Source organism: Peromyscus leucopus, chromosome 1 (assembly GCF_004664715.2).
Source record: "Peromyscus leucopus breed LL Stock chromosome 1, UCI_PerLeu_2.1, whole genome shotgun sequence".
NCBI lineage: Eukaryota > Metazoa > Chordata > Mammalia > Rodentia > Cricetidae > Peromyscus > Peromyscus leucopus.
The window spans coordinates 84,343,201-84,364,732 of NC_051063.1; the positions used below are offsets into that span (position 1 = coordinate 84,343,201).

At 40.7% G+C, this 21,532-nt stretch overlaps 1 protein-coding gene across 1 annotated transcript in view; it reads right to left on the reverse strand.

The window, feature by feature from the left end:
- The window catches only part of LOC114692174 (ATP-binding cassette sub-family A member 3-like), an 87,464-nt gene that overhangs the window by 31,773 nt on the left and 34,159 nt on the right, over window positions 1-21,532 (reverse strand). Inside the window, exons 11-19 of the mRNA XM_028867832.2 lie at window positions 21,037-21,171; window positions 19,711-19,840; window positions 10,756-10,910; window positions 9,959-10,114; window positions 9,445-9,655; window positions 5,846-5,996; window positions 4,695-4,793; window positions 4,290-4,431; window positions 3,016-3,313 (exon numbers count right to left, since the gene is read on the reverse strand). Of these exons, the coding sequence (XP_028723665.1) occupies window positions 3,016-3,313; window positions 4,290-4,431; window positions 4,695-4,793; window positions 5,846-5,996; window positions 9,445-9,655; window positions 9,959-10,114; window positions 10,756-10,910; window positions 19,711-19,840; window positions 21,037-21,171 (1,477 nt within the window). The remainder of the gene's footprint in view (window positions 1-3,015; window positions 3,314-4,289; window positions 4,432-4,694; window positions 4,794-5,845; window positions 5,997-9,444; window positions 9,656-9,958; window positions 10,115-10,755; window positions 10,911-19,710; window positions 19,841-21,036; window positions 21,172-21,532) is intronic.

A 21,532-nucleotide genomic window follows, 5' to 3' on the forward strand; every position in this document is an offset into this window, starting at 1 on the left:
TGCCCTTGGTCACCCACCATAAGGTCACAATCAGACCATATCACTGAAGATGCTACACATTTGTCTATAGGACAGAGAAAAATTAATCCCCAGTGGACCAGGGAACCTCCCCTTATTGGCTAGTCTTCATAGTGCTAGCAGAGACTGCTGAGGGGAAAAAAGACAATGGTCTAACCTAGCACTGGACTGCATGCTACAAACTGATGTATCAGGCAAGATATAACCACTGGTACAGTAGTGCCATGATTCTTATAGGGTAACTAATCACTTTGTGATTGGATTTGAGATCTGCTCCACAGGAGGGAATTTCACGCGTAGTACTAAATTACTGGTCAAAAGCCCATGGAGTGGGAGGTCCAGATAAAACGTGCTATTTTTATTTTGCTAAATAGTCATACTGTCAAATTAATGTCTAAATATCTATGTTTATACCAATAGACCTGAGGTCACTCAGCCTTAACCAGAGAAGCTTCTTTTTGCAGTGGGCACCCGTCAAGGGGAAGATGCACAGCTGGTAATTTTGCTGAGAATAAGAGATTGCATGCTCAAGTCTAAATACGGGATATCTATATTAACTCTCTAATCACAGCTCCGGGGATATCTCAGAGGAGGAGGCAGAAAGAGTGCAAATGCCAGAGGATGGGGAGGAGGAGTGCTATGAAACGCTGTCTTTTGGACACCACGTGGCAATTGCACCCATGGACTCACAGCAGCTGTGATCGCCTGCACAAGACCTTCACAAGATCAAGCCAGTCAGATTCCAACACAGATGGGGTAGATGATCTCTATACCTCATCCTTTACTGAGGAGCTATTAGCAATTAATAGTTTCTAGGGGACAGAAATTACTTTTTTGAGTGTGTGGCCACTGGTAGGCTTCCCATGGTCCAGAGGCTGGTCCCACGCATACTCATATGGGAAGCACTAATTGGTTTAGTGGGTTATAAAGAAAAATATTGTTGTGAGAGGAATATGTTGGGAAGATATGTGAGGAATTGGAGGGGGAAAATAGGTGGTTTATATTTTTGTATTTTGTTGTACATCATTATGAAATTCTTAAGAGTTAAAAAACGTTTAGTGTTGCCGGGCGGTGGTGGCGCATGCCTTTAATCCCAGCACTCGGGAGGCAGAGCCAGGTGGATCTCTGTGAGTTCGAGGCCAGCCTGGGCTACCAAGTGAGTTCCAGGAAAGGCACAAAGCTACACAGAGAAACCCTGTCTCGAAAAACAAAAACAACAACAAAAAAAAATGTTTAGTGTTGCTAAAGCATAGATCATTTCAAAAGAAAAGAACAGATCCAAAATTACCTAGAATCTATTTCCCCACTAGAAAACATTTTTCTATTGTCTATGGCAAAGAAAGCAAGTTCTAAAGGAGTTAATGTCAATTCTTTATCATAAACAGCAAATTTTTATATGCATTTTGTAATATAGAGACAATACAAAACTTAATAAAACATACTTATGAAAGGCCTGTGACTAAGATAATTAGAACAAAATTTAAAAATTGTGTCAATTTCTTAAAAGAAAGTTGGGTTGAGAAAGTATAAAAATATTTCTCTGTACTTGACTAAGTTTCAGCAAAGGAACAGATAATAACATTTCATTGAAGGCAGGTGATAATGGTGGGTCTATTATATTATTCTGTTGTGTTTCTACCCTTGTTCTTAATAGAAGAATAGCATACTCAGTTATTTATTTGATGTTTTAATGTACAAAACATCCTTCCAATCTAAACAATCTTTTCATGAGTCACGATACTGCTTTCATCTGGTATCTTTTCTGTGTGTTTTTGGTTAACAGCTGCTTATTTCTCTCTCTCCCTTTCCCTGTCAACTTCTCCATGTGGGCCTCATGCATAGTATTCAAGTTCTATTCCACTGAACTAAATCCTAAGCCTTGTTTGAGTCTCACTGTGTAGCCCAGACTGGCCTTGAATTTGGGATTCTTCTTTCTCAGCCTCCAGGTAGAAGAGATAAGTCCAGCTCATCTACCATTGTGAATAAAAAGATTGCTCAAATTAAATGACAAGTATTCAGCAGAGCGAATGTAAAATTTACTGCTGTGTTTTTAGTAACCTGCTCTGAAAGTCTTCAGGATTCTTGTTTTAAGTATAATTAATAGATTTTCTGCCTCCCCCCCCATAATAAGTTTGTCCACCAACACAGTAAGCCAGATCAAGCCAAACTGAGAAGTATAACAGGTATATTGATCAAAGCAACTCCCGGGCAGGTTCACTGGCCTCAAAGAATGAGGCCAGAATAAGTTGTGCCCTGAAGTAAAGCAGGGAGATTATCTAGAGTGTTGGTGAGGGGTGATGATGTATCTGCCACAAGCTGCGTTTGTGCCCAAGTCTGGTCTAAAGCTGAGCACTTAGGTGGGGACTTGGGAGGCTGGTGGCATCAGGGGAGGAAGTTGCAATAGTTGCCAAGAATGCAGAACTGGGCTTTTGGCACTTTTCCTTTGTTTGGAGACTCTCTGGGCGGGTGCGGTTTGGAGAGAGAGAAAGTGATAGGAACGGGGCTTCTCAGACTGTGCAGAGGCAAGCTGGAGGCTCCAACTGAACAGTTATCACTACAAAAAAACTGAACTTCAGGACTGGAGGCCACAATTCCATGCTGTCTTTCATTGTGCCCAAAAAGTAAAACTGTGCCCAATTTCATAAAACTTGTACTTGGGCACTTCCTTTTATCTATCCATCCATCCATCCATCCATCCATCTATCTATCTACCTCCTATCTACCTATCTATCATTCTATCATCTTTCTATCTATCTAGTGTGTTAAACTAGAAAGAAACAGTAAATGCTTACAGTCAAAGTGCAACCAATACTAATTAACTTTTGAGACCAGTAGCTTTAATAAGGACATTGCTGTTGTTTAATTTTCTCTGTGGTATAATGGGTGTCAGGAAAAGAATGGACCAAGCTAACATGTTATATTATGACCTTTTTTTGGAAGTGACCCAGGGACTTCATTGAAAAGACGACTTTCTGTTTTTTTCTAAGTTAGTGTCACCTTGTACTTCCTTAAGTTTGTGGTTGCCAGGTTTTAGCATATTCTCAAGGTATGTTAAGAGACTTGTCGTCAAATTAGATTTCCCAGAAATAGAAAAAGGCACAATGGTTTGACCATATTCATCCAAATTCATTCGCCTTGTTTTCTCATCTTTATAACTAAGGTCATGAGACTTCAGGAGAAAGAGAGCAGAGATGACAAGTCCCAGTATCTGCACCAAAAGTGTCTTCCAGTTTCGCCAATTGTACACCATCCTCTTTATGAACATGGCATGGAACTGCTGACAGTAGAGGGAACACTAAGCAAAGAGGAGAGAAAGAGCATTACCGCAACCCTTAGGCCTCGATACATCATTCACACTGAAATTCATTGACATCAATGTTCTGAATTTTTGTGGTGTGAAAATTTTATGGCATAAATACACACAATTTAAGCACACACAGCTTATGTAAGTAAATAAGTTCTTGGAGGAGTCACCAAACATATGATGTGGCACTAAATAATATGATCATCCATTTAGTCTAAGGCAAGGGACAACAAACCATGGCCTTTTTATAAATAACTCTTTACTAGAATGCAGCCAGGCATATTGTTCCCATAGCCTGTGGCTGCTTCTTGTGCCATGATAGTTGAGTGATGGTAACAGAGACCATGTAGTCTACAGAACCCTCAACATTTGTTATCTCTTTACATGGACTTGCCTGACTTCTGACGTAGCATAGTATATAAAGTGCTTAAGTTTAATGTATGTGTTACCAAAAATGGCAACAGGATGATTTTTCCTGACTGCTGGAAACCTCTATGACTAGGATGTGTTATAGATGCGAAAAACCAGGAAGGAAATGCTTGGCACCCCAAATGGGCTTTTCATGGTGAGGCCCTCACTGATTTGGAAACAATTTCATATACAGAAACTACTCCTCTTGAAAGACTTAGAACTCCTGGTTGATAATTTGAAAAATCAGTCTTCCTAGTATGTATGCTATGCCAACTTGAAGGAGCAGATAAGTTTCTGGGTTTTCAATTTGGGAAAAAAATAAGAAAACAAGAACTGTAGAATAATGGTAGTGACAGTAAAATGTGGATCTGTCTTTCTGGAGTCCATCCCTCTGCATTTAAACACTCATTAGGCTGGGGTCCCAACTGCTTCACACCATGTTGGTCCTGCAGTGGCTGAGAACTCTATATTCTTTTTGTTTGTGTATTAATACAAAATGAAACTCTTGAATCCTAACTCTTGCTTTAGACATCTGTTTCTTAGCAAAGGTTCTTACCCCAGTATTAAACACGGTGGGCGGGTCTTCATTCTGGGTGGGAAAGCCTCCTTTTGTGCTGCCTGGAACACCCTTATTTTTGTTCTCTTTGCCTCCCACTGGGGGAGACTTAGTAGCTTGGATATCTTGCATGTGACTGACCCTATATTAAAAAACAAACAAAGCTGGTCATTTCAACTTATCCCACTATCCCTTGCTTGAAGAATGTGAGTTGCAACCCCTGACTCCAAAGGCCTCTTGGGTTATTGTTTAATGGTGACCCAGTAAGTAAGAGTGATGTTAGTTCCCAAACACCAGCACACCTCCAACCCTTGTCATGCTTAAATTTCTAACGTGTACAATCTCCAAGTTTGTCAAGAGTCTTTCCCTCTGAGGATTTCCCTTTTCCTGTATACACTTACTAACCTAAGGAAGACTTCTTCCATGGTAGTGATAGAGACGCCAAAACTAGAAATGCCAAGTCTCTCTTGATTCTCTTCCAGAGCAGTAAAGAGAGCTTCAAACCTCAAGTGGGAGAAGAAAACAGGTTTGGACTAAAGGAGATGATTTTCATACTTAATTCTTTTTATTTGAAAGTGATATCCCCTTATTATAAATTCATGCTTCTGTTCTGTTAATTCAGAAAGGTGAGACAAACAGACAAAGCAAGACAACAACAAACTATCATAGTAGATTGTTTTCCATAATACTTTATTCTTGGCTACATATAATTTTGACTTTCTAATAAAAGTATTAAGATATTCTATGAGGATCTTGACAGTTGATGGCTGACAGTCAAAGGAGAGTCACTATTCTTTGGAGGCATGGCCACTGTAAGGTTGTACATGGATCACACACTGTTGGATCACACACCAGCTTGGCCACTGTAAGGTTGTACATGGATCACACACTGTTGGATCACACACCAGCTTGGCCACTGTAAGGTTGTACATGGATCACACACTGTTGGATCACACACCAGCTTGGCCACTGTAAGGTTGTACATGGATCACACACTGTTGGATCACACACCAGCTGCCTATTTCTGGTGGATTTTTGTCATCTTCACTCCAAGAGCCACCATTTAAACTGTCCTAGTTATTTTTCATTATATTTTTGAGACAGTGTCTCACTTTATGGCTCATGTTGGCAACAAACTCATAATCCTGTTTCATGTCTCATTCTAGGATTGCAGGTATGTGTCACCATACTTAGTTTTGAAGGCTGTTATTATAGGGAGTGGTGGAGTTTGTATGCATGCTCTGAGATTGGATTTAGAGCCTTGTGCATGCTAGCAAAGCACTTTACCACTACCCTTTCATTATCTTAGTACTTTTCTTCACTCCATGTACGAGTAGTCACATTGACTCTATTTACAACAAAACACTCAATATCACTAGTTAACCCTGGGAAGCTATAATAAGCAGGTGGCATCTGTCTCTTCATTGCAAGTGGCCATTATGACAGAAGTTTTGACTTCTTAAATAAACAATATTTGCTAAGCCAGAAGAAACAAGGAAAAACAATTATTTATGAGTCTTTAAAAACCAGCTGGTTAGCATTCTCTATAGCCATACCTCTGAGTATATTCTAGGGGCAGAATAAAAGATAACTCATTTCCAACATTAGTCTTCAGAGTGGCTGTTGATGCATAGTCATGGATCAGTTTTGAGATTTCATCGGTGTCACAGTGAGGTTCCTTCACCATGACTACGTGGTATCCAATACCTGAGAAAACACATTCAGAAAAGCAAATTGAATGGTTTTGTACTTCCCATATTCTCATGAGGCCATACCTGCTTTCTGTGGTTTGGAAAAACTAGAAGAAGATAGAGTATGTCACAAGTTATTTGACTACAACTCTAAGAAGCACAGCATTGTGCAATATAGTCACAATTAAAGATATAATGCTAAATAGGTCTACAAGGGATTAATGATGTTCTAGATTATAAAACCAGATAGAGCAGAGATAACATTAAAAGCTACCTGACCTCTCTTTCTACTGATGCTGAAATTAGGGAAATCAAGATTAATATTCATTGAACAGATGATTCCTGGGTCCATGTTATACGTCAGAAACTATATAAATTGAATGACATTTATTCCTTCAGAGATTTTCACAGCAGAGAAATCTTTGCAGAATATTCTATGTTTACACTCTGTCATCATCTCCTCCCCACTACCCTGCACCTCCTCCTTTTTCTCTTCTCACTCTTCCACTTTAGACTCCTCTTCTTTCTCCTCCTTCTTCACAGGTCTTCCTAAAGGTGTGGGAAATCCCTCCATGGTACTCTAGGATCTGTACTCCTAGCAATGACATTCTGGTACCCTAGGCTTGGACAGCAGAACTAAGGGAAGTACCTCTGGGGTGTCTGGGCCCATCACTTGATAAGAGTCCTTTGAGAAAGGAAGGGGGAAGGGAGGAAGAGAGGAAGGAGAGAGGGAGCACAAGAGAGCAAGTGAGCAGCAGGGTACTGAAGAAATTAATGAGGGGGGTGGTGGTAAGGAAATCCAAGAGGATATGCCAGAGTCAGAAGGCCTGTGATTGGGTCACAGCCTGAAGGGAACACCATCTTCCTATATGTATGTTTCAAGCTCTCTTAACAGTAACATTCTGTTTCCTTCCTAAAACATTTGAAGACAATGATGAGCAGAATCCAAACAAAGCTGTACCACATTGCAGGATTGCCCAAATATAGATTCTATTGACTTTGTCTTTCATAAACATGCCTGACAAAGATAAGGTTATATGCTTCTTTGAGATAAATATTACATACTTTAGTTTCTACTGTCATTTTGTTCACAAAAATTATAAACTATGCCAATAAATAAGCAAGCATATATAATAAACATACTATATATTATGGAAAGTTAGAAGCAGAGATTGGCCTAGATGTAGAAATTACAGGATAAAGACAATAAAATACCATGATAAATATATTAACCAATCTACTAGAAATAGGAAAACAAGGTGTTATGTCAATCAGACGTTTTTCAGACTGATGAAAACTATAAAAGAAAGCCAATGGGAACAGCAGAAAAGTAAAAATAAAGGGGTCACTTAATAGTCTCAGTGGCAAAGTAGAAAGAGGAAAAGAAAGAATCAATAACCCTGAAAAAAAGATCACTAAAAGTGATCCAAACGAGAATTCAAAATGTTAAGTGTAAAAGAACAGAGAAGACCACAAGTGGAAAATCACAGTTATCATGAAGTAGAAAATAATTGAAGAATTCAACATGTCCTTGTAAAATTCCATCCTGAAAAATCAATCAAAATGCTGTCAAACAAAAATTGTATATCCATTGAAAACATAAGAAATGAGGATGAGTTTAGTTCATGGCCCTGATGATGTTGGTGTGTCCTAACAGAACTTCTACTGTGACCATCGGAAAGAAATGGGCAAATGTGAACGCACAGCTTCAGTCGGCAGACAAGAGGTGGCTGAGGGTGTCCACGCCTGTGAGATGAAGACGAGATGAGATGTGCAATCATACCACTTTTGCTTTGAGGTGCGTGCAGCAAAGGGGAATACCAACAGCTTCCAGTGCCACATCTGAACCGAGAAGTTGGAAATCAGAGTGAGGGAAGACTCAGACTACAGCTACAAGTTGTGAAGATTATTTGAGTGCAGAGCTCTGCAGCGAAATAGCACTGAAGCCAGAACTAGAGAGACTGCATGTGTGGGAACCTGAGTTTGAATCCCTGGCACCAACATAAACATCCAGCATGTCATGCATGCCTATAACTCCAGAGTGGGAGTGAAGACAGGTAGATCCTGGTGCCTATAACCCCAGAGTTGGAGGGTGAAGACAGCCAGATCCTGGGAGATCATTATGTGATTATGGTTCAATGAAAGACTCTGTCTCGGGAATAAGGCAGAGAACAATAGAGGAAGATGCCCAATGTCTTCCTATGGTCTCTATGTGTGAGCACATGAGCATGCACACCAGCACACACACAACACGTACACACACAAATAAACATTAAAAGAAGTAATCACAGAAACCTTATAAGGGTGTCTCCATTAGTCTTTGCTGAGTGACAGGGTATATAAACACCAAGAGGAATTCTATGTGAATTCCTTTATCACCTCACAAAAGACTAGAGCTCACATAGCTAAACCAAAGTGAAGAACCAGTGATGATCATCCAGATACTTAATGAAGACTCCATGGGGTTCATGCTTTGGCAGTAGAACTGAAATATACTTAGTGTATGGTACCCTAGACACATATTAGAAAAAGTAAAAAGTGGGTCTCAATGAACAAAATGCTCCAACTGGATGTTGGAAGAGAGCACAAAATTCTTGAAAGGCATATCCTCAACAATAGTCTACATATTCAACAACACAGCATATAAGCTTTAGCAACCAGTCAAAAGGTTCTGGGTATCTAAGTAGCATGAAATGATGCTTAGCCAGGGAAACAAACAAATAGAGGTGGACCCAGAAACTAAGGCATAGCAGGCAAGCAAAACCTGAGAGCTCACCAGCGTTAGGCATGTCTAGAGAGAAATCTCACAGGTCTTCATAGTGAAATAAGAGAAGCTTCACAAAAGACAGAAGTAGGGAGTGCTCTAACACAGCAGAAATGCCCATTCTCCTGTGACCATGGGACCATCTCCAGAATAGAACACAGAACTACAAATCAAGTATAGATTTCAAAAGATAGGCAAAGTATCTTTTTAGACAAAAACAGGGTGATGTTATAAATCAGTAACAGAAAAAGGCTGGGGACTTCAGAATTGTGAGGGAATTAAACAGCATACACCAGAGAGCCAAAAAAAAAAAAAAAAAAAAAAAAAAGAAAGAAAAAGAAAAAGAAAAATGAAAATCACCAGGGAAATTAGAAAGTTATCTACCCACCCCCTCTGATTTCTATTTCTATAGTTCTGTATCTACTCACAATCTCACTGATGGACAGTTGCATTAGATCATATTTATCTAGAAATCATGTGAGAGAAATGAGTGTCAGCACCAGACAATACAAAAAAACACAGATGGGAGATAATTGTGAAGAAAATAGAACCACCATTCAAAGGACTTACAGCTGAATGTTAGTTGAATACAGCCTAGGGAACACTCAGGTTTTGACTATATATACAAAACCAATGGGAATTAGGTTAAAAGAATATTATTAAGGCAACAACACCCTAAGAATAATCAAAGGAAACGGACCATATTGTCTTTTCAGGAAGACGGAAGAGCCGCAGCACCGCAAGGTTCCCTGGACCATGATAGCAATGCGATCGCCCAGCACATCAGCTTCGTCCATGTAGTGCGTGGTCAGCAGGATGATACGGTCCTGTTTATAGGCTTGAAGGAGATCCCAGGTGGCCCTCCTTGAGGCTGGGTCCATGCCGGATGTTGGCTCATCAAGTATCACCACCTAGAGACAGAACAATTCTATGACTATGTAAAAATGCACTGGTCCCACGGGTGTCCTACCACTGCTGGACTTGTTCTTATTTTGATTTTTAAGCCAAATGTTCAACTGAGCAAAGATAGTTAAGTTTACATAAAACTAGGACTTCTGTACTAAAACCAAACCCATGGTCATTTTATACCAATGAGGTTGACAATGTGAATTCCATCTGAGCTGCTTTCAGTGTTAAAATCTATGTCAGCTTTCAGATTTGTGTCGCTGGATATTTAAATCAGCCACAGTACAGAATTAGTTTGTCCCCTTTACCTTGGAGCCCCCTATCAGTGCTATAATGATGGCGAGTTTGCGCTTCATTCCTCCACTCAGTGACTTCGAAAATGCGTCATGTTTTTCCAGCAGGTTAAAAGCTGACAGCATGTTGTTAGTTTCCTCAAGATACAACTTTTGAGGCACCCCTTTTACCTAAAAGAAGGAGGTAGAGCTTGTATAGCACTTTCAACTTCAGTCTTAGAAGTCTCTTTAAAAAAATCATTTTCTGTTTTTGAGAATTTTATATGTGTATATAATGTATTTTGATCATATCAATCTCTCCCCTCCTCTTCTGACCCCTCTCAGCACTCCCTACCATATTTCCCTCCCAGCTGCACATTGACTTTCCTAACCCACTGAGTGAAGTCAGTCTGTAGATGCATGTGGGGCTGTCCACTGGAGCATGAGTCACCTACCAGCAGCCACCTTCCCTATTCAGCAGCAATCAACTGCCAAAGCTCCTCATCCAGAGGCAGGGCTTTATGAGTCCCTCTACAGTCTATGCTGGAGTCTTGACTGGCTCTGTCTTGTGCAGGCAAGCCCAGCTGCTCTGGGTTCCCGAACATAGCTGTCTTGAAAGTAAAGTTTCACTCCAGTCCTCCTGACCTCTGGATCTTACAAATATCTCACAGTAGCCCCTTCCTTACATCAACTCCAGAGTCGTTTATCCCCCTTTCCATTCCTCAAGTTTAGAGGAAAATTCATCTAAAATCATTTCTTGAACTTTATAAGAGTAAGAATATTGGTAGTTGGTGATCTGAATGAATGAGGAGGAAAAGACATCCTTGGCTCACCCTACAGTAGAAATAAAGGTGTTCTGATACTGTCAAGTGATCAAACAACAGGTTCTGCTGAGGACACAAGCCCAAGGATTTCCTGATTTGTGCCATATTCTGTGAGATGTCATATCCGTAAACATAGGCCTCTCCTCTGGTTGGGGGATAGAGACCTAGAATCAGGCAGATTATCAAACAGAACAGCTTTTGTGAGAAAACATGCTCATTAGCAACTTGGCCAAAATCTATACATGGTTTGTTCACTAATGTAGATTACAAAAAAATATTCGTTGGCCACTTTCAGGATCATATTAGAAATAGTTTACAGCATTTTTCCTGTTTATCTGAATATTGTGTTTTTTTTTTTATTATTTAGTAGAGAAGGGATAATCACCTGGAGTGATAAAAGCATGAAAGTGTAACATAGGGACAGTCTAGTACCACCACCAGCCACTTGTCAACAGTTACTATTTATAGTACAGCCTGTTCACAGCAATAGATTCGGGCACACACCTTTTAAACTGGAAAACCCACACCATAAAACTGTTATCCTTGAAGAACTTAAATTTTTCTTGGAATAAAAAAGTACACAGTTGCCGGGCGGTGGTGGCACACGCCTTTAATCCCAGCACTCGGGAGGCAGAGCCAGGTGGATCTCTGTGAGTTCGAGGCCAGCCTGAGCTACCAAGTGAGCTCCAGGAAAGGCACAAAGCTACGCAGAGAAACCCTGTCTCGAAAAACAAAAAAACAAAACAAAACAAAAAAGTACACAGTCACATAAAATAATTTCAAAATGGTTCAGATGGTAATACAGTCTTAGGCAACTGTAATGAGTGGTTAATTTTAATAAGGAGAAATATTATGTTAAATGTGATAACTCAAATCTTTTTCGAGAAAGGATCTTTTTTTTTTTTTTTTTGGTTTTTCGAGACAGGGTTTCTCTGTGTAGCTTTGCGCCTTTCCTGGAACTCACTTGGTAGCCCAGGCTGGCCTTGAACTCACAGAGATCAGGCTGGCCTTGAACTCACAGAGATCCGCCTGGCTCTGCCTCCTGAGTGCTGGGATTAAAGGCGTGTGCCACCACCGCCCGGCTCGAGAAAGGATCTTATGTTGCTCAGAGTGGTCTGTCGAACTCTTGGGCTCAAGAGATCCTCCTACCCCAGTCTCCCAAGTAGCTGAGACTGCAGGCTTGCTGGATTCCCTATCAATAAATTCTGTTTGAAAACAGCCAGAGTGACCATGATCATAAAGTACCCGTGTGTCCTGGAATCTGATTCCTTTTCATGATTGTTACAAAGTTTTCATAATAAACAAATTATCCTAATTTTAGTTGTTCTAAAATGAAACTGTTATTTTCTGACATCTAGTTTTTATCATGGCCCTTCCACCCCTGGGTTTAGTAATTATAACGGAGGCCTCTATGCTTCTAGTCAGATTCTGTTTAAAAGTTTGTTTTGTCTGACATTTGGATTTCCACTCCAACTTTCTTACCATTGCTATTTGCATAATACAGTTTCTTTTTACTGTCAATGTATTTCCACTTTAGAATTTAACCTGTGTCTCCTAAAGAAAGGTATTATAGTGATGAAGCTTAATAGTTTATCCCATCTGACAATCCTTTTTTGCATAGACCAATGATCTGAATTTTTAAGTAATTTTATTTTTGAGAACTTCATATATGAACATTACCTCTGTAGATCACTTCCACCCCCATTTAGCTCTTTCAGTATCCCACTCCCAAATTCATGGTGTTTTGTTATTGTTACTTGCACATGCACATATACACATATGTATAAATGTATGTATATGTGTATATGTATATATATAAGCTACCAAGACCACTTTGCTTTGCCCATATGTAAGTGTCCAGTGCTGACCACTTGGGATTGAATAACTGATGTATGAGCTCTTCTCTCCATCTCTCAGGAGTTATTGACCACCTATAGCTTTTTGTATAGGGATGGGACCATATGGAATTTCCCCTGTTTTCATTTAGCATGTCAACTCATTGTGCTAGTCTTGCTCAGGTAACCATGTTGTTGAGGGTCATGGGTGTCATGTCCAGGGGGCATAAATAGCATATTTCCTGGGCCTCTGGCTCTAAACAATCTTTCTGCTCTCTTTTCCTCAAATTTCCCTGAGCCTTAGATGTACGAGTTGTGTTGCAGGTATATCAGTCGGGGTTAGCATTTTGTGCAGTTGTGGACTTCTGTAATAGTATCCACCTGTTGCAGAAAGAATCTTCTTGGGTGAGTGGCAAAAACTACACTTATCTGTGGGTATAAGGGTGAGTATTTAGAATACAGTTAGAAATTTTGTTTGCTTAGTAAAATGGTGGTAGTAGGTTCTCCTATAGGATCCATAGCCTCTCCAGCCATGGGTAGTTGGCTAGGTGTACAGTACCAGGCAAGAATCCTGTTGTGCAGGCCATACATTCAACCAGACAGCAGTTGGTTACCCCCCAGATAAAGTACCACTATTGTACCCTCGGGACCTCCTGTCATGAGGGCCATTGTTATGGCTCATGTGCTTTACATTTGGGTAGGGCTTTTCTCCCTTGACAGCTTGCATATCCCCTTCTGATACTATGAGAGCTAGTCCTAAGGAGGAGGCTGATAGGTCACTCCCAGCTCATTGCCTTCAAATCCTGTGTGGTATCTTCAAAAAAAAATTATACTGAGTGAGGTAATCCAAATTCAGAAAGACAAATGTGTATGTATAACCTATAGTAACCCTAGAAACCAGGACAGTAAAAAGGGACCCAGGGTCAGGAAGGAGTGCCAGAAGGGGGGAAAAAGAACACAGGTGCTATGAATGGGAGAATGGGAAAAGGTGGGGAAGGGATTTAACTATAGGGGGAGAGAGAGGCAGGTGGAAAAAATAAACACTAAGGATATTTCAAAAATACATAGGGAATCATATTATTTTGTATTTACCTAAAATTATATATATGATATGATATATGTGTATATGTATCATTTTATTTTAAATGAAGTTATACCATTTGGAATAATAATGCTCTTCCAGGATCAGGTCTGAGAAACCCTATCCAGCATTGTCTGGGGCATCTAAGAGACACCTGAAACAACACAGGCCATTGCTATTGTTCCTGCATGCCTCCTAGATTTTGAAGCAAATAATCTATATTTAACACAGTTATTGATGCAGCTGGGTTTCCTTCTTTTGACTTTTGTGCCCGTGTTTTTTAGTCCTCTATGTCCATTGGTGCTTTCTTTTGCATTGAGTAAACATTTCTACCATAATATTTTTATTCCTTTCATTCTTTACTCACTATTGCTTGTTTGCTTGAGATAAGGTCTCATGTAACCCTAGATGCCTTGAACTTGGTATGTAGTGAGGATGACCTTGAACTGCCTATCTGCCTGCATCTACCTCTTAAGCACTGGGTCACAGGCACACACCCTCATTCTTGACTGCCAATGTGTTTTGTTTATCTTTATAGTTGTTTTGGAGCTATTTCAAATTCATAGCAATTTAATTCCAGAGAAGTGAATGATTGTGACCTCTGCATAGCTCCCCTGCCCTTCTTTCTGATACTATTGATTATACATGGCATCTGTATGTGTTACCACTATAATGTAGTAGTATATTTTGTTTATTAAGGGAACAGTAAAAATATATTAGTAGAGACTGTTACATGTCCCTTCTTCTTTAACACTTGTGGTCGTTTGAATAGGAATGGCTCCAGTAGACTCATAGATTTGAATGCTTGGTCACCAGAAAGTGGCTCTATTAGGAGGTGTGGCCTTATTGAAGTAGATGTGGCCTTGTTGGAGGAAGGATGTCACTGAGGGTGGGCTTTAAAGTTTTAAATGTTCAAGCCAGGCCCAGTGTCTCTCTCTTCCTGCTACCTGCTGATCCAGATGTGGAACTCTTGGCTGCTTCTGCAGCATCATATCTGCCTGTGTGCCATCATGCTTTCTGCTATGATAATAATGGATTAAACCTCTGAACCTGTAAGGCAGCCCCAATGAAATTTTTTCCTTTATGAGAGTTGCCATGGTCATGGTATGTCTTCATCTCAACAGAAACCTTAACTAAGACAGAAGTTGGTACCAGGGACTGGAGTATTGTTGTGATAGGCCTGGCCATGCTTTTGTTTGGAGGAATGTGGACTTTGGGACTTTGGGTTAGGAAAGCCGTGGAATGCTGTAAGTGGAGCTTAACAGGCCATACTAGTAGGAACATGGGAGAGAGTGGTGCTGAGGGTGACTTGAACTGTGGGGGCCTGGCTCGAGAGATTTCAGAATAGAGGAATATTAATATGGGGCCTAGAGACTAGTCTTGTGATATTTTGGTGAAGAATGTGGCTTCTTTCTGCCCTTGTCCAAAAAAAGCTGCCTGAGACTGAATTGAAGAGTTTTTGATTAATTCCGTTGGCAGAGGAAAATCTCAAAAAAGCTTAGTATTGACTTTGTCATGTGGTTATTAGTGTTCCTCTTATGAAGATCTATAATGAAAAGGAGCAAGTTGAGCAAGGAAAAATACGAAGTGTACAGTTTAAGGAGCAAAGGGACTCCAGGAAGTGGGATGGAGCTAAATCCTTTGTTCATGGAGATAAGCAGATTAAAGAGAAGCCTGTTGTGAGATGGAATAAAGGGAGCGATGACCTTAGGGCAAGACCCCACCCAGCTAAGTTTCCAACTTGTGAAAAGGAATGAAAAAAAAAATGTAGGCTGGTATAGTAGTTCACACCTTTAATCCCAGCATGGCAGAGGCAGAGGCAGGGGGCAAGGGGCAGGGGGCAGAGGCAGAGGCAGAGGCAGAGGCAGAGGCAAGCAGATCTCTAAGTTTGAGGCCAGCCAGGTCTAAATCCAGGACAGCCAAACTTAGGTAGTGAAGGAAACCATAAAAACCAGAAAGATGGTGAAGATGTAATTGGATGAGAGGACCATGTTCCAGCCCCAGCAAACAGCAGAACTTAGCAGCTTTGCCCATGTGTTTCTGGTTTTAGAGTCAAGGATAGAAGAAAGGGGTTATGGAATTGCCCTCAATAACTAAGGAAAGCCACTGAGGTTGGGCATATGTTAGGGGTGTCCCTGCATGGAGGTCTAGAGAGGCCATTGTGTACAGCTGTGAAGGCGAAGCCTGGATTGCCTTGGAGGTCCTAAGATGTTGGAGATGCCAGAGCCATGGGATACTTATTGAGAAAAGCTGCTAACAAGGAGTGGAATCAGCCAAAGGGAAAGAAATGTGTTGCAGTCAACAAAGCTGGAGGAGTTGGGAGATCTGAATGAAGAGTGCTTGACATCAGACCTGGATGCAGAGTTTGGAGTTTGCTCAGCTGTTTTTCAGTCTTGCTTTGGTGCAGTATTTCCTCTCTCTCTCTCTCTCTCTCTCTCTCTCTCTCTCTCTATATATATATATATATATATATATATATATATATATATATATATATAAAACTTAATTTTGATTTTACAAGGGGTTACAGTTAAGAGATTGCATGAATCTCAGAAGAGACTTTGAATTTTGGACTTTTAAACAGTATTGAAACTGTAATAGGCTATTAGGACTTTTGAAGTGGGACTGAATACATTTTTGCATTATGGTATGGCTACAAGCCTATGGTGGCCCGGGAGTGAAAAGTGGTGGTTTGGATAGGAATGACTTTCATGTTCTCAAAGATTTGAATGCTTGGTAACCAGGGAGCAGCATTATTTGGAGGTGTGGCCTTGTTGGAGTATGTGTGGCTTTGTTAAAGGAAGTGTATCCCTGGGGGTGGGCTTTGAGGTTTTAAATATTCAAGCCAGGCCCAGTATCTCTCTCTCTCTTCCTGCTACCTGCTGACCCAGATGTAGAACTGTTGGTTCCTTCTGCAGTACCATGTCTGCCTGTATGCTATCATGCTTTCTGGTATGACAATAATGGACTAAACCTCTGAACCTGTAAGGCAGCCCCGATGAAATGTTTTCCTTTATGAGAGTTGCTGGGGTCATGGTACCTCTCCACAGCAATAGAAACCCTAACTAAGACAACACTGCCCCTTTCATTTCTCCCTTTCTTACCATTCATTACTATCTTGGTAATACACAATGATAGCATCTTTTTGACAGTTGTACTTATTTGGTGGTAACAGTGATGATGGAGTGTGTGCATTTACATTTCTACCTGGGTTTACTTAGATTCAGCCTGAGAGCCTTTTAGTTTTTCTGGGAATGCGGTCTTCTTGAAATGAATTCATCTGGGAATGACATTCAATGTTTTATTCATCTGGGAATGTCATTCATGTTTTGTTCATCTGGGAATGTCATTCATGTTTTGTTCATCTGGGAATGGCATTCAATGTTTTGTGTGGGAGGCCAGCTCCCACCTTTTAAAAGGGTTTCTATGAGGAGGAGAGAAGGATAAGAAACGTTTAGATAGGAAGATAGAGAAGAGGAGAAAGACAGAAACACAGGGTAGCTTCTGGGGAACCTGGATCAAAATCCAACGGTCTCTTCATCCTCTTCAAAAGAGCTTTTTAAAACAATGCCAACGGAAAGGGCAAAAGACCTTCCCCTTGCTAGATCAAAGCACACCACACAGCCAAATGCAGACCCTTCCAAACACCTGGTAACCACGCCCGTGGTTAAATCATCTCCTTATGCAGCCCTGCTGGGTAAAGCAAGCTCAGATTCTCAAACCTTGAGTAAGTTCTCACTAGGAAACCTCTGTGGGTCTCTACAGTTTAGTTCACCTGGGAATCTATTCAATGCTTTGTTTATCTGGGAATATCATTCAATGTTTTGTTCATCTGGGAATGTATTCAATGCTTTGTTCATCTGAGAATGTGATTCTTTCATGTTCACTTCTGTTTCTTTCAGCAGTTTTAATGTGTTGCCTCACTCACATCTGGCTTGTGTTGTTCTGCTAAGAAGTCACCTCTTAAGTTTCACAGGAACTCTGTTGCAGGTGATAAATGATACTCTTGGTGCGTTCAACATCTTCTCTGTCTCTGTTTTTTAGAATTTACTATAATGTGTTAGGTATGGACTTCAATTTATCTTATTGAAGATTTGTTGATTTCTTGCATAAGCCATTTGATGTTTTCAACAAATTTGGCACTTTTTTAACTTTTATTTTCTAGAATACTTTTCTCCTGCTTTCTCCTTTTCTTCCCCATCTGACTGATAATACACATACATTCAGTGCAGGTAAAGGTGCCTGTATTTCTCTGATGCTGTTAATTTTTCTTTTTCTGTTACTCATAGTGTCTATCAATTTTTCTTCAAATTCACTGATTCTTCTGTCATTTCATACCAACTGTTAATTTCTAATAATGAACCTTTTACTTTGGTTCCTGTACTTCTTCTGTAAGTCACACTTGGTCCCTCCTCCTCAACTTCGTCTCTCTTCCTCCTTCCCCTGCTCTTCCTCCTCCCTCTGCTCCTCCTCTCCCTCCTCCTGCTCCTCCTCCTCCTTTTTCCTTTTTTAAGCTATCTAGGTCTGAGGAGATGGATTAGTTGGTAAGGTGTTTGCATGCTTGTTGTACAAGCATGAAGCCCTGAGTTTGGATTCCCAGTACTCACAGAAAACCCAAGTACAGTGGTATGACCTATAACCCCAGCACTGAAAGGTGGTGAAGGGTAGAATAGGAGTAGGGGCTTAGGCAGGGACAAAGTCATTCCTGGGGCTCCCAGACTAGGCATAATAGCTGAAAGGGTGAGCTCTTGTTTCAGTGAGAAACTGTCTCAAAATATATAAATAAATAAGGTGGAGAAGTGACTTCTAGCCGCCTCACACAAGCACACACAACTGTAGTAACTTTACATACTGATCACCCTTAATCCTCAGCAGGCTGTTGTCTGTGTATTTAATTTCGGACTTAGCTGGAGGGTTTCAGTAAATTCCCTTTCTCCTGCAATGTGGAGTGTTGGGTGTTACTCTGTGTAGTAGCTATTTGTGGTCTTTATTTAGATGGCTTTCTTGAGTTGTCTCTTTCTTTTCTCAATTAAGCTTCCCTGACCCATTGGGGATTATGCCTGGCAGTTAGACTCAGTTATGGATTGATCTTCTGTCCTTTGCCATAATACACTGGGGCCCATTCTGCTTTGCAGTTGGATGGGGGCACGTTTTTAAAACAAGTCTTCGAGGTTGTTCTGACCCTAGCAGGACTCCTGCCAGCGATCTTGATTCTTAGCTCCCTAAGGACCATCCATCGACTCTGTTGTTTGTCTACCTTGTTTCTCTCAGTTTTCAGACACTGCAAATGGTTTGGTCTTTTGTTGTTTTCTAGCTTTGTCAGCTTCCCTGGAGCACTTGATGTGGTTGGCCGCGTGGGCCAAAAGTTGAATATTGTTTTTATCTAAGTATTTGATAGATTCAAAAGGAAATGTATATATAAAAATGTTGGGATTGTTTCTTACATGTATCGATGGTTTCACCATATTTGGTACTCTTGAATTCTTCTTAAAAATCCAAGTTTCAGTCTAGAATCATTTTCTTCCTGCCTGAACATTTCACACTTCTTGGTTCTCTCTACCCCTTCCCTGGGCAGCCTAGGATCTGATGTACCAGCTCAGAGTGGGCTATAAACAATGTGTGCTTGGCTGTTGTTGGGCTGGCGCTTTGCAAAAACAGGAACTGGAGCCTGGTGACTAAGTCCTCAGCATTCTTCCCATTGTCCTGTCTACTGGCTCCATCAATGGCTGCAGGAGTGGTGTGGAAGCTCTAAATGCACATGTGTCTCCTGCCTTTTCAAATCTTTCAGGTTGGGCTTTGAGAATTTGGGTGCTCTGTTCTTAGTCACATACGCACTAAGAAACATACCTGTCTTCTTCATGATCTTTTAGTCATTATGTAATCCTCCCAGAATGTTAACTTTTACATTTTTATATTATTTACAAACACTAACTTTTATATTTTTATATCATTTACAAAGTGGACTATTACACTATATCATGACAGTTTTGTTGCATTAACCCCAGTGTCTGGGTAAGGAATGCCTTCTTGATAGAGCTGAACACCTACCTGAGAGGATGGACAGAGTTGTAGACTTTCCTGCCCCATTGTGACCTAGAAGAACAGTGATCTGTCCCTCATATATGTTCAAAGACAAGTCCTCAATGGCTATCTTGGTGGTGTTATTCTCTTGGAATACCTGTTGGTGGAAGCCTGTAAATGTTAGGTATGTAGCCTTCGTAGCAGTTGGGAAGAACAAGTACACACAGCAACTCTTTACATAGAAGAAAAGGGCTACACATTAATAGAACGGGAAACAGAGTGTAGTGAGGAGGAACAGCAAAGAGGGAAGATCTATTTGAAGAAACAAGGTGAGTTTTAGAATTTCACAGTAGGGGTGCAATCTTTCCATGGTCAATCCCATCCCTCCCTTTGTTGTTTCAGTTACCATCTTGAAGCTGGCAATGCCACAGTCTTCTTCAGTCAGTCTTTATTTTGGGAAGAGAGGAAATGGCTCAGTGGGCAAAAGCACTTGCCATACAAGAATAAGGATCTGAGTTCAAATCCCCAGAACCCACATAAAAGCCAGACACATCCTTGATCCCACCAGGGACATGGGAAGCAGAAACAGGAGAATTCTTGGAAGCTAGTGGGCCGCCTTATCTGGCATGTACAGTCAAAAAACACCAGAGACTATATTACAGTTTACTAACATCCCTAAAAAAAGCTTATCAAAATGTTTGGAATTCTGGAGAAGTCTAGGGAAAAGGCTGAATTTTGCACTTAGGTGGAAAAAAGCAAAATAGAGACGTCTTGTAATATAAGGAAGCTGGGGAAAGTCTATAAGAGAATAAACACTCTCTACCCTCCAGAGTCTTTTGCAGCTGTAGAGTTAGGAGCTCAGATCTCAAGTTTATGCAGACCCTTGAGAAGGAAGGAAATATCAGAGAACATGAACCACCTGAACTGCACGCCTGCAGAAAATCCAGCAAAACTGACAGATCAAGTGTCGCCTCCACCCTCCCCCAACAACCACCCAGGCCAAAGAGATCACACGTAGACGAATGGAAAGCATCAGTGAACAGAAATTAATGTTTACCCACTCAAGCCACAAAGCTCCATTAGATACACTTTAAAATGGCAGCACATATAGACAACATGGCACAGGTCAAAGGGAATCTGATTACCTTCTAGTAGAAAGATCCACTATTTACTAAGTACTGTACAGATACCATTTTTATCTTTCTCTGGAGAAGTAAATGCAATGGCTATGAACTCTTATTAGCATAAATAAATAAAAATTGGTGAATATTTGTGCATTTCTCATATTGAAGGTTTACAGTGAATATAAAGTAAATTCCAGCTTCATTAGGAAGGGAGGGCATGAAAGAATACCTTGTGCAGGTGTTTGATCTGGATGCCTGGCATCAAATCAGCTGGTTCAGCTTCAAAATACTTGCTTTGAATTGTCTCATGAAATTGGGTGATTTCAGGGTTTGTTTGAGGTGTGTCTCCAAACCAGTAGGAGTGCTGAGAAGGAATAGAACTGATGTAACTGGTGGCATGGAAAAGAAAACACTAGAAAATACATTGACCCAACAGCGTTTGCACTGAGCTAGGCTGCATACAGTTCTTGATATCAGATTTTAGAGCAAGCTAGCTATAGACTCCCATGTCCCCCTCCAGGGTCTAGCCTGGTAAGTACTCTCTACAAGCAGATTCTCATTTTTTTCTTAACCCACCAGACTTATCCCAGGTCCTACAGCAAGTGCCCAGTCCTAGTCTGGCCTCTCACACCTGTGCAGCATGGGACCTCAAGACCCCCCACAGGGTCCCACATCCCATACCACTGCCTAGTCAACTCTGCCTGGGCTGTAGCCAACTTCCTAGG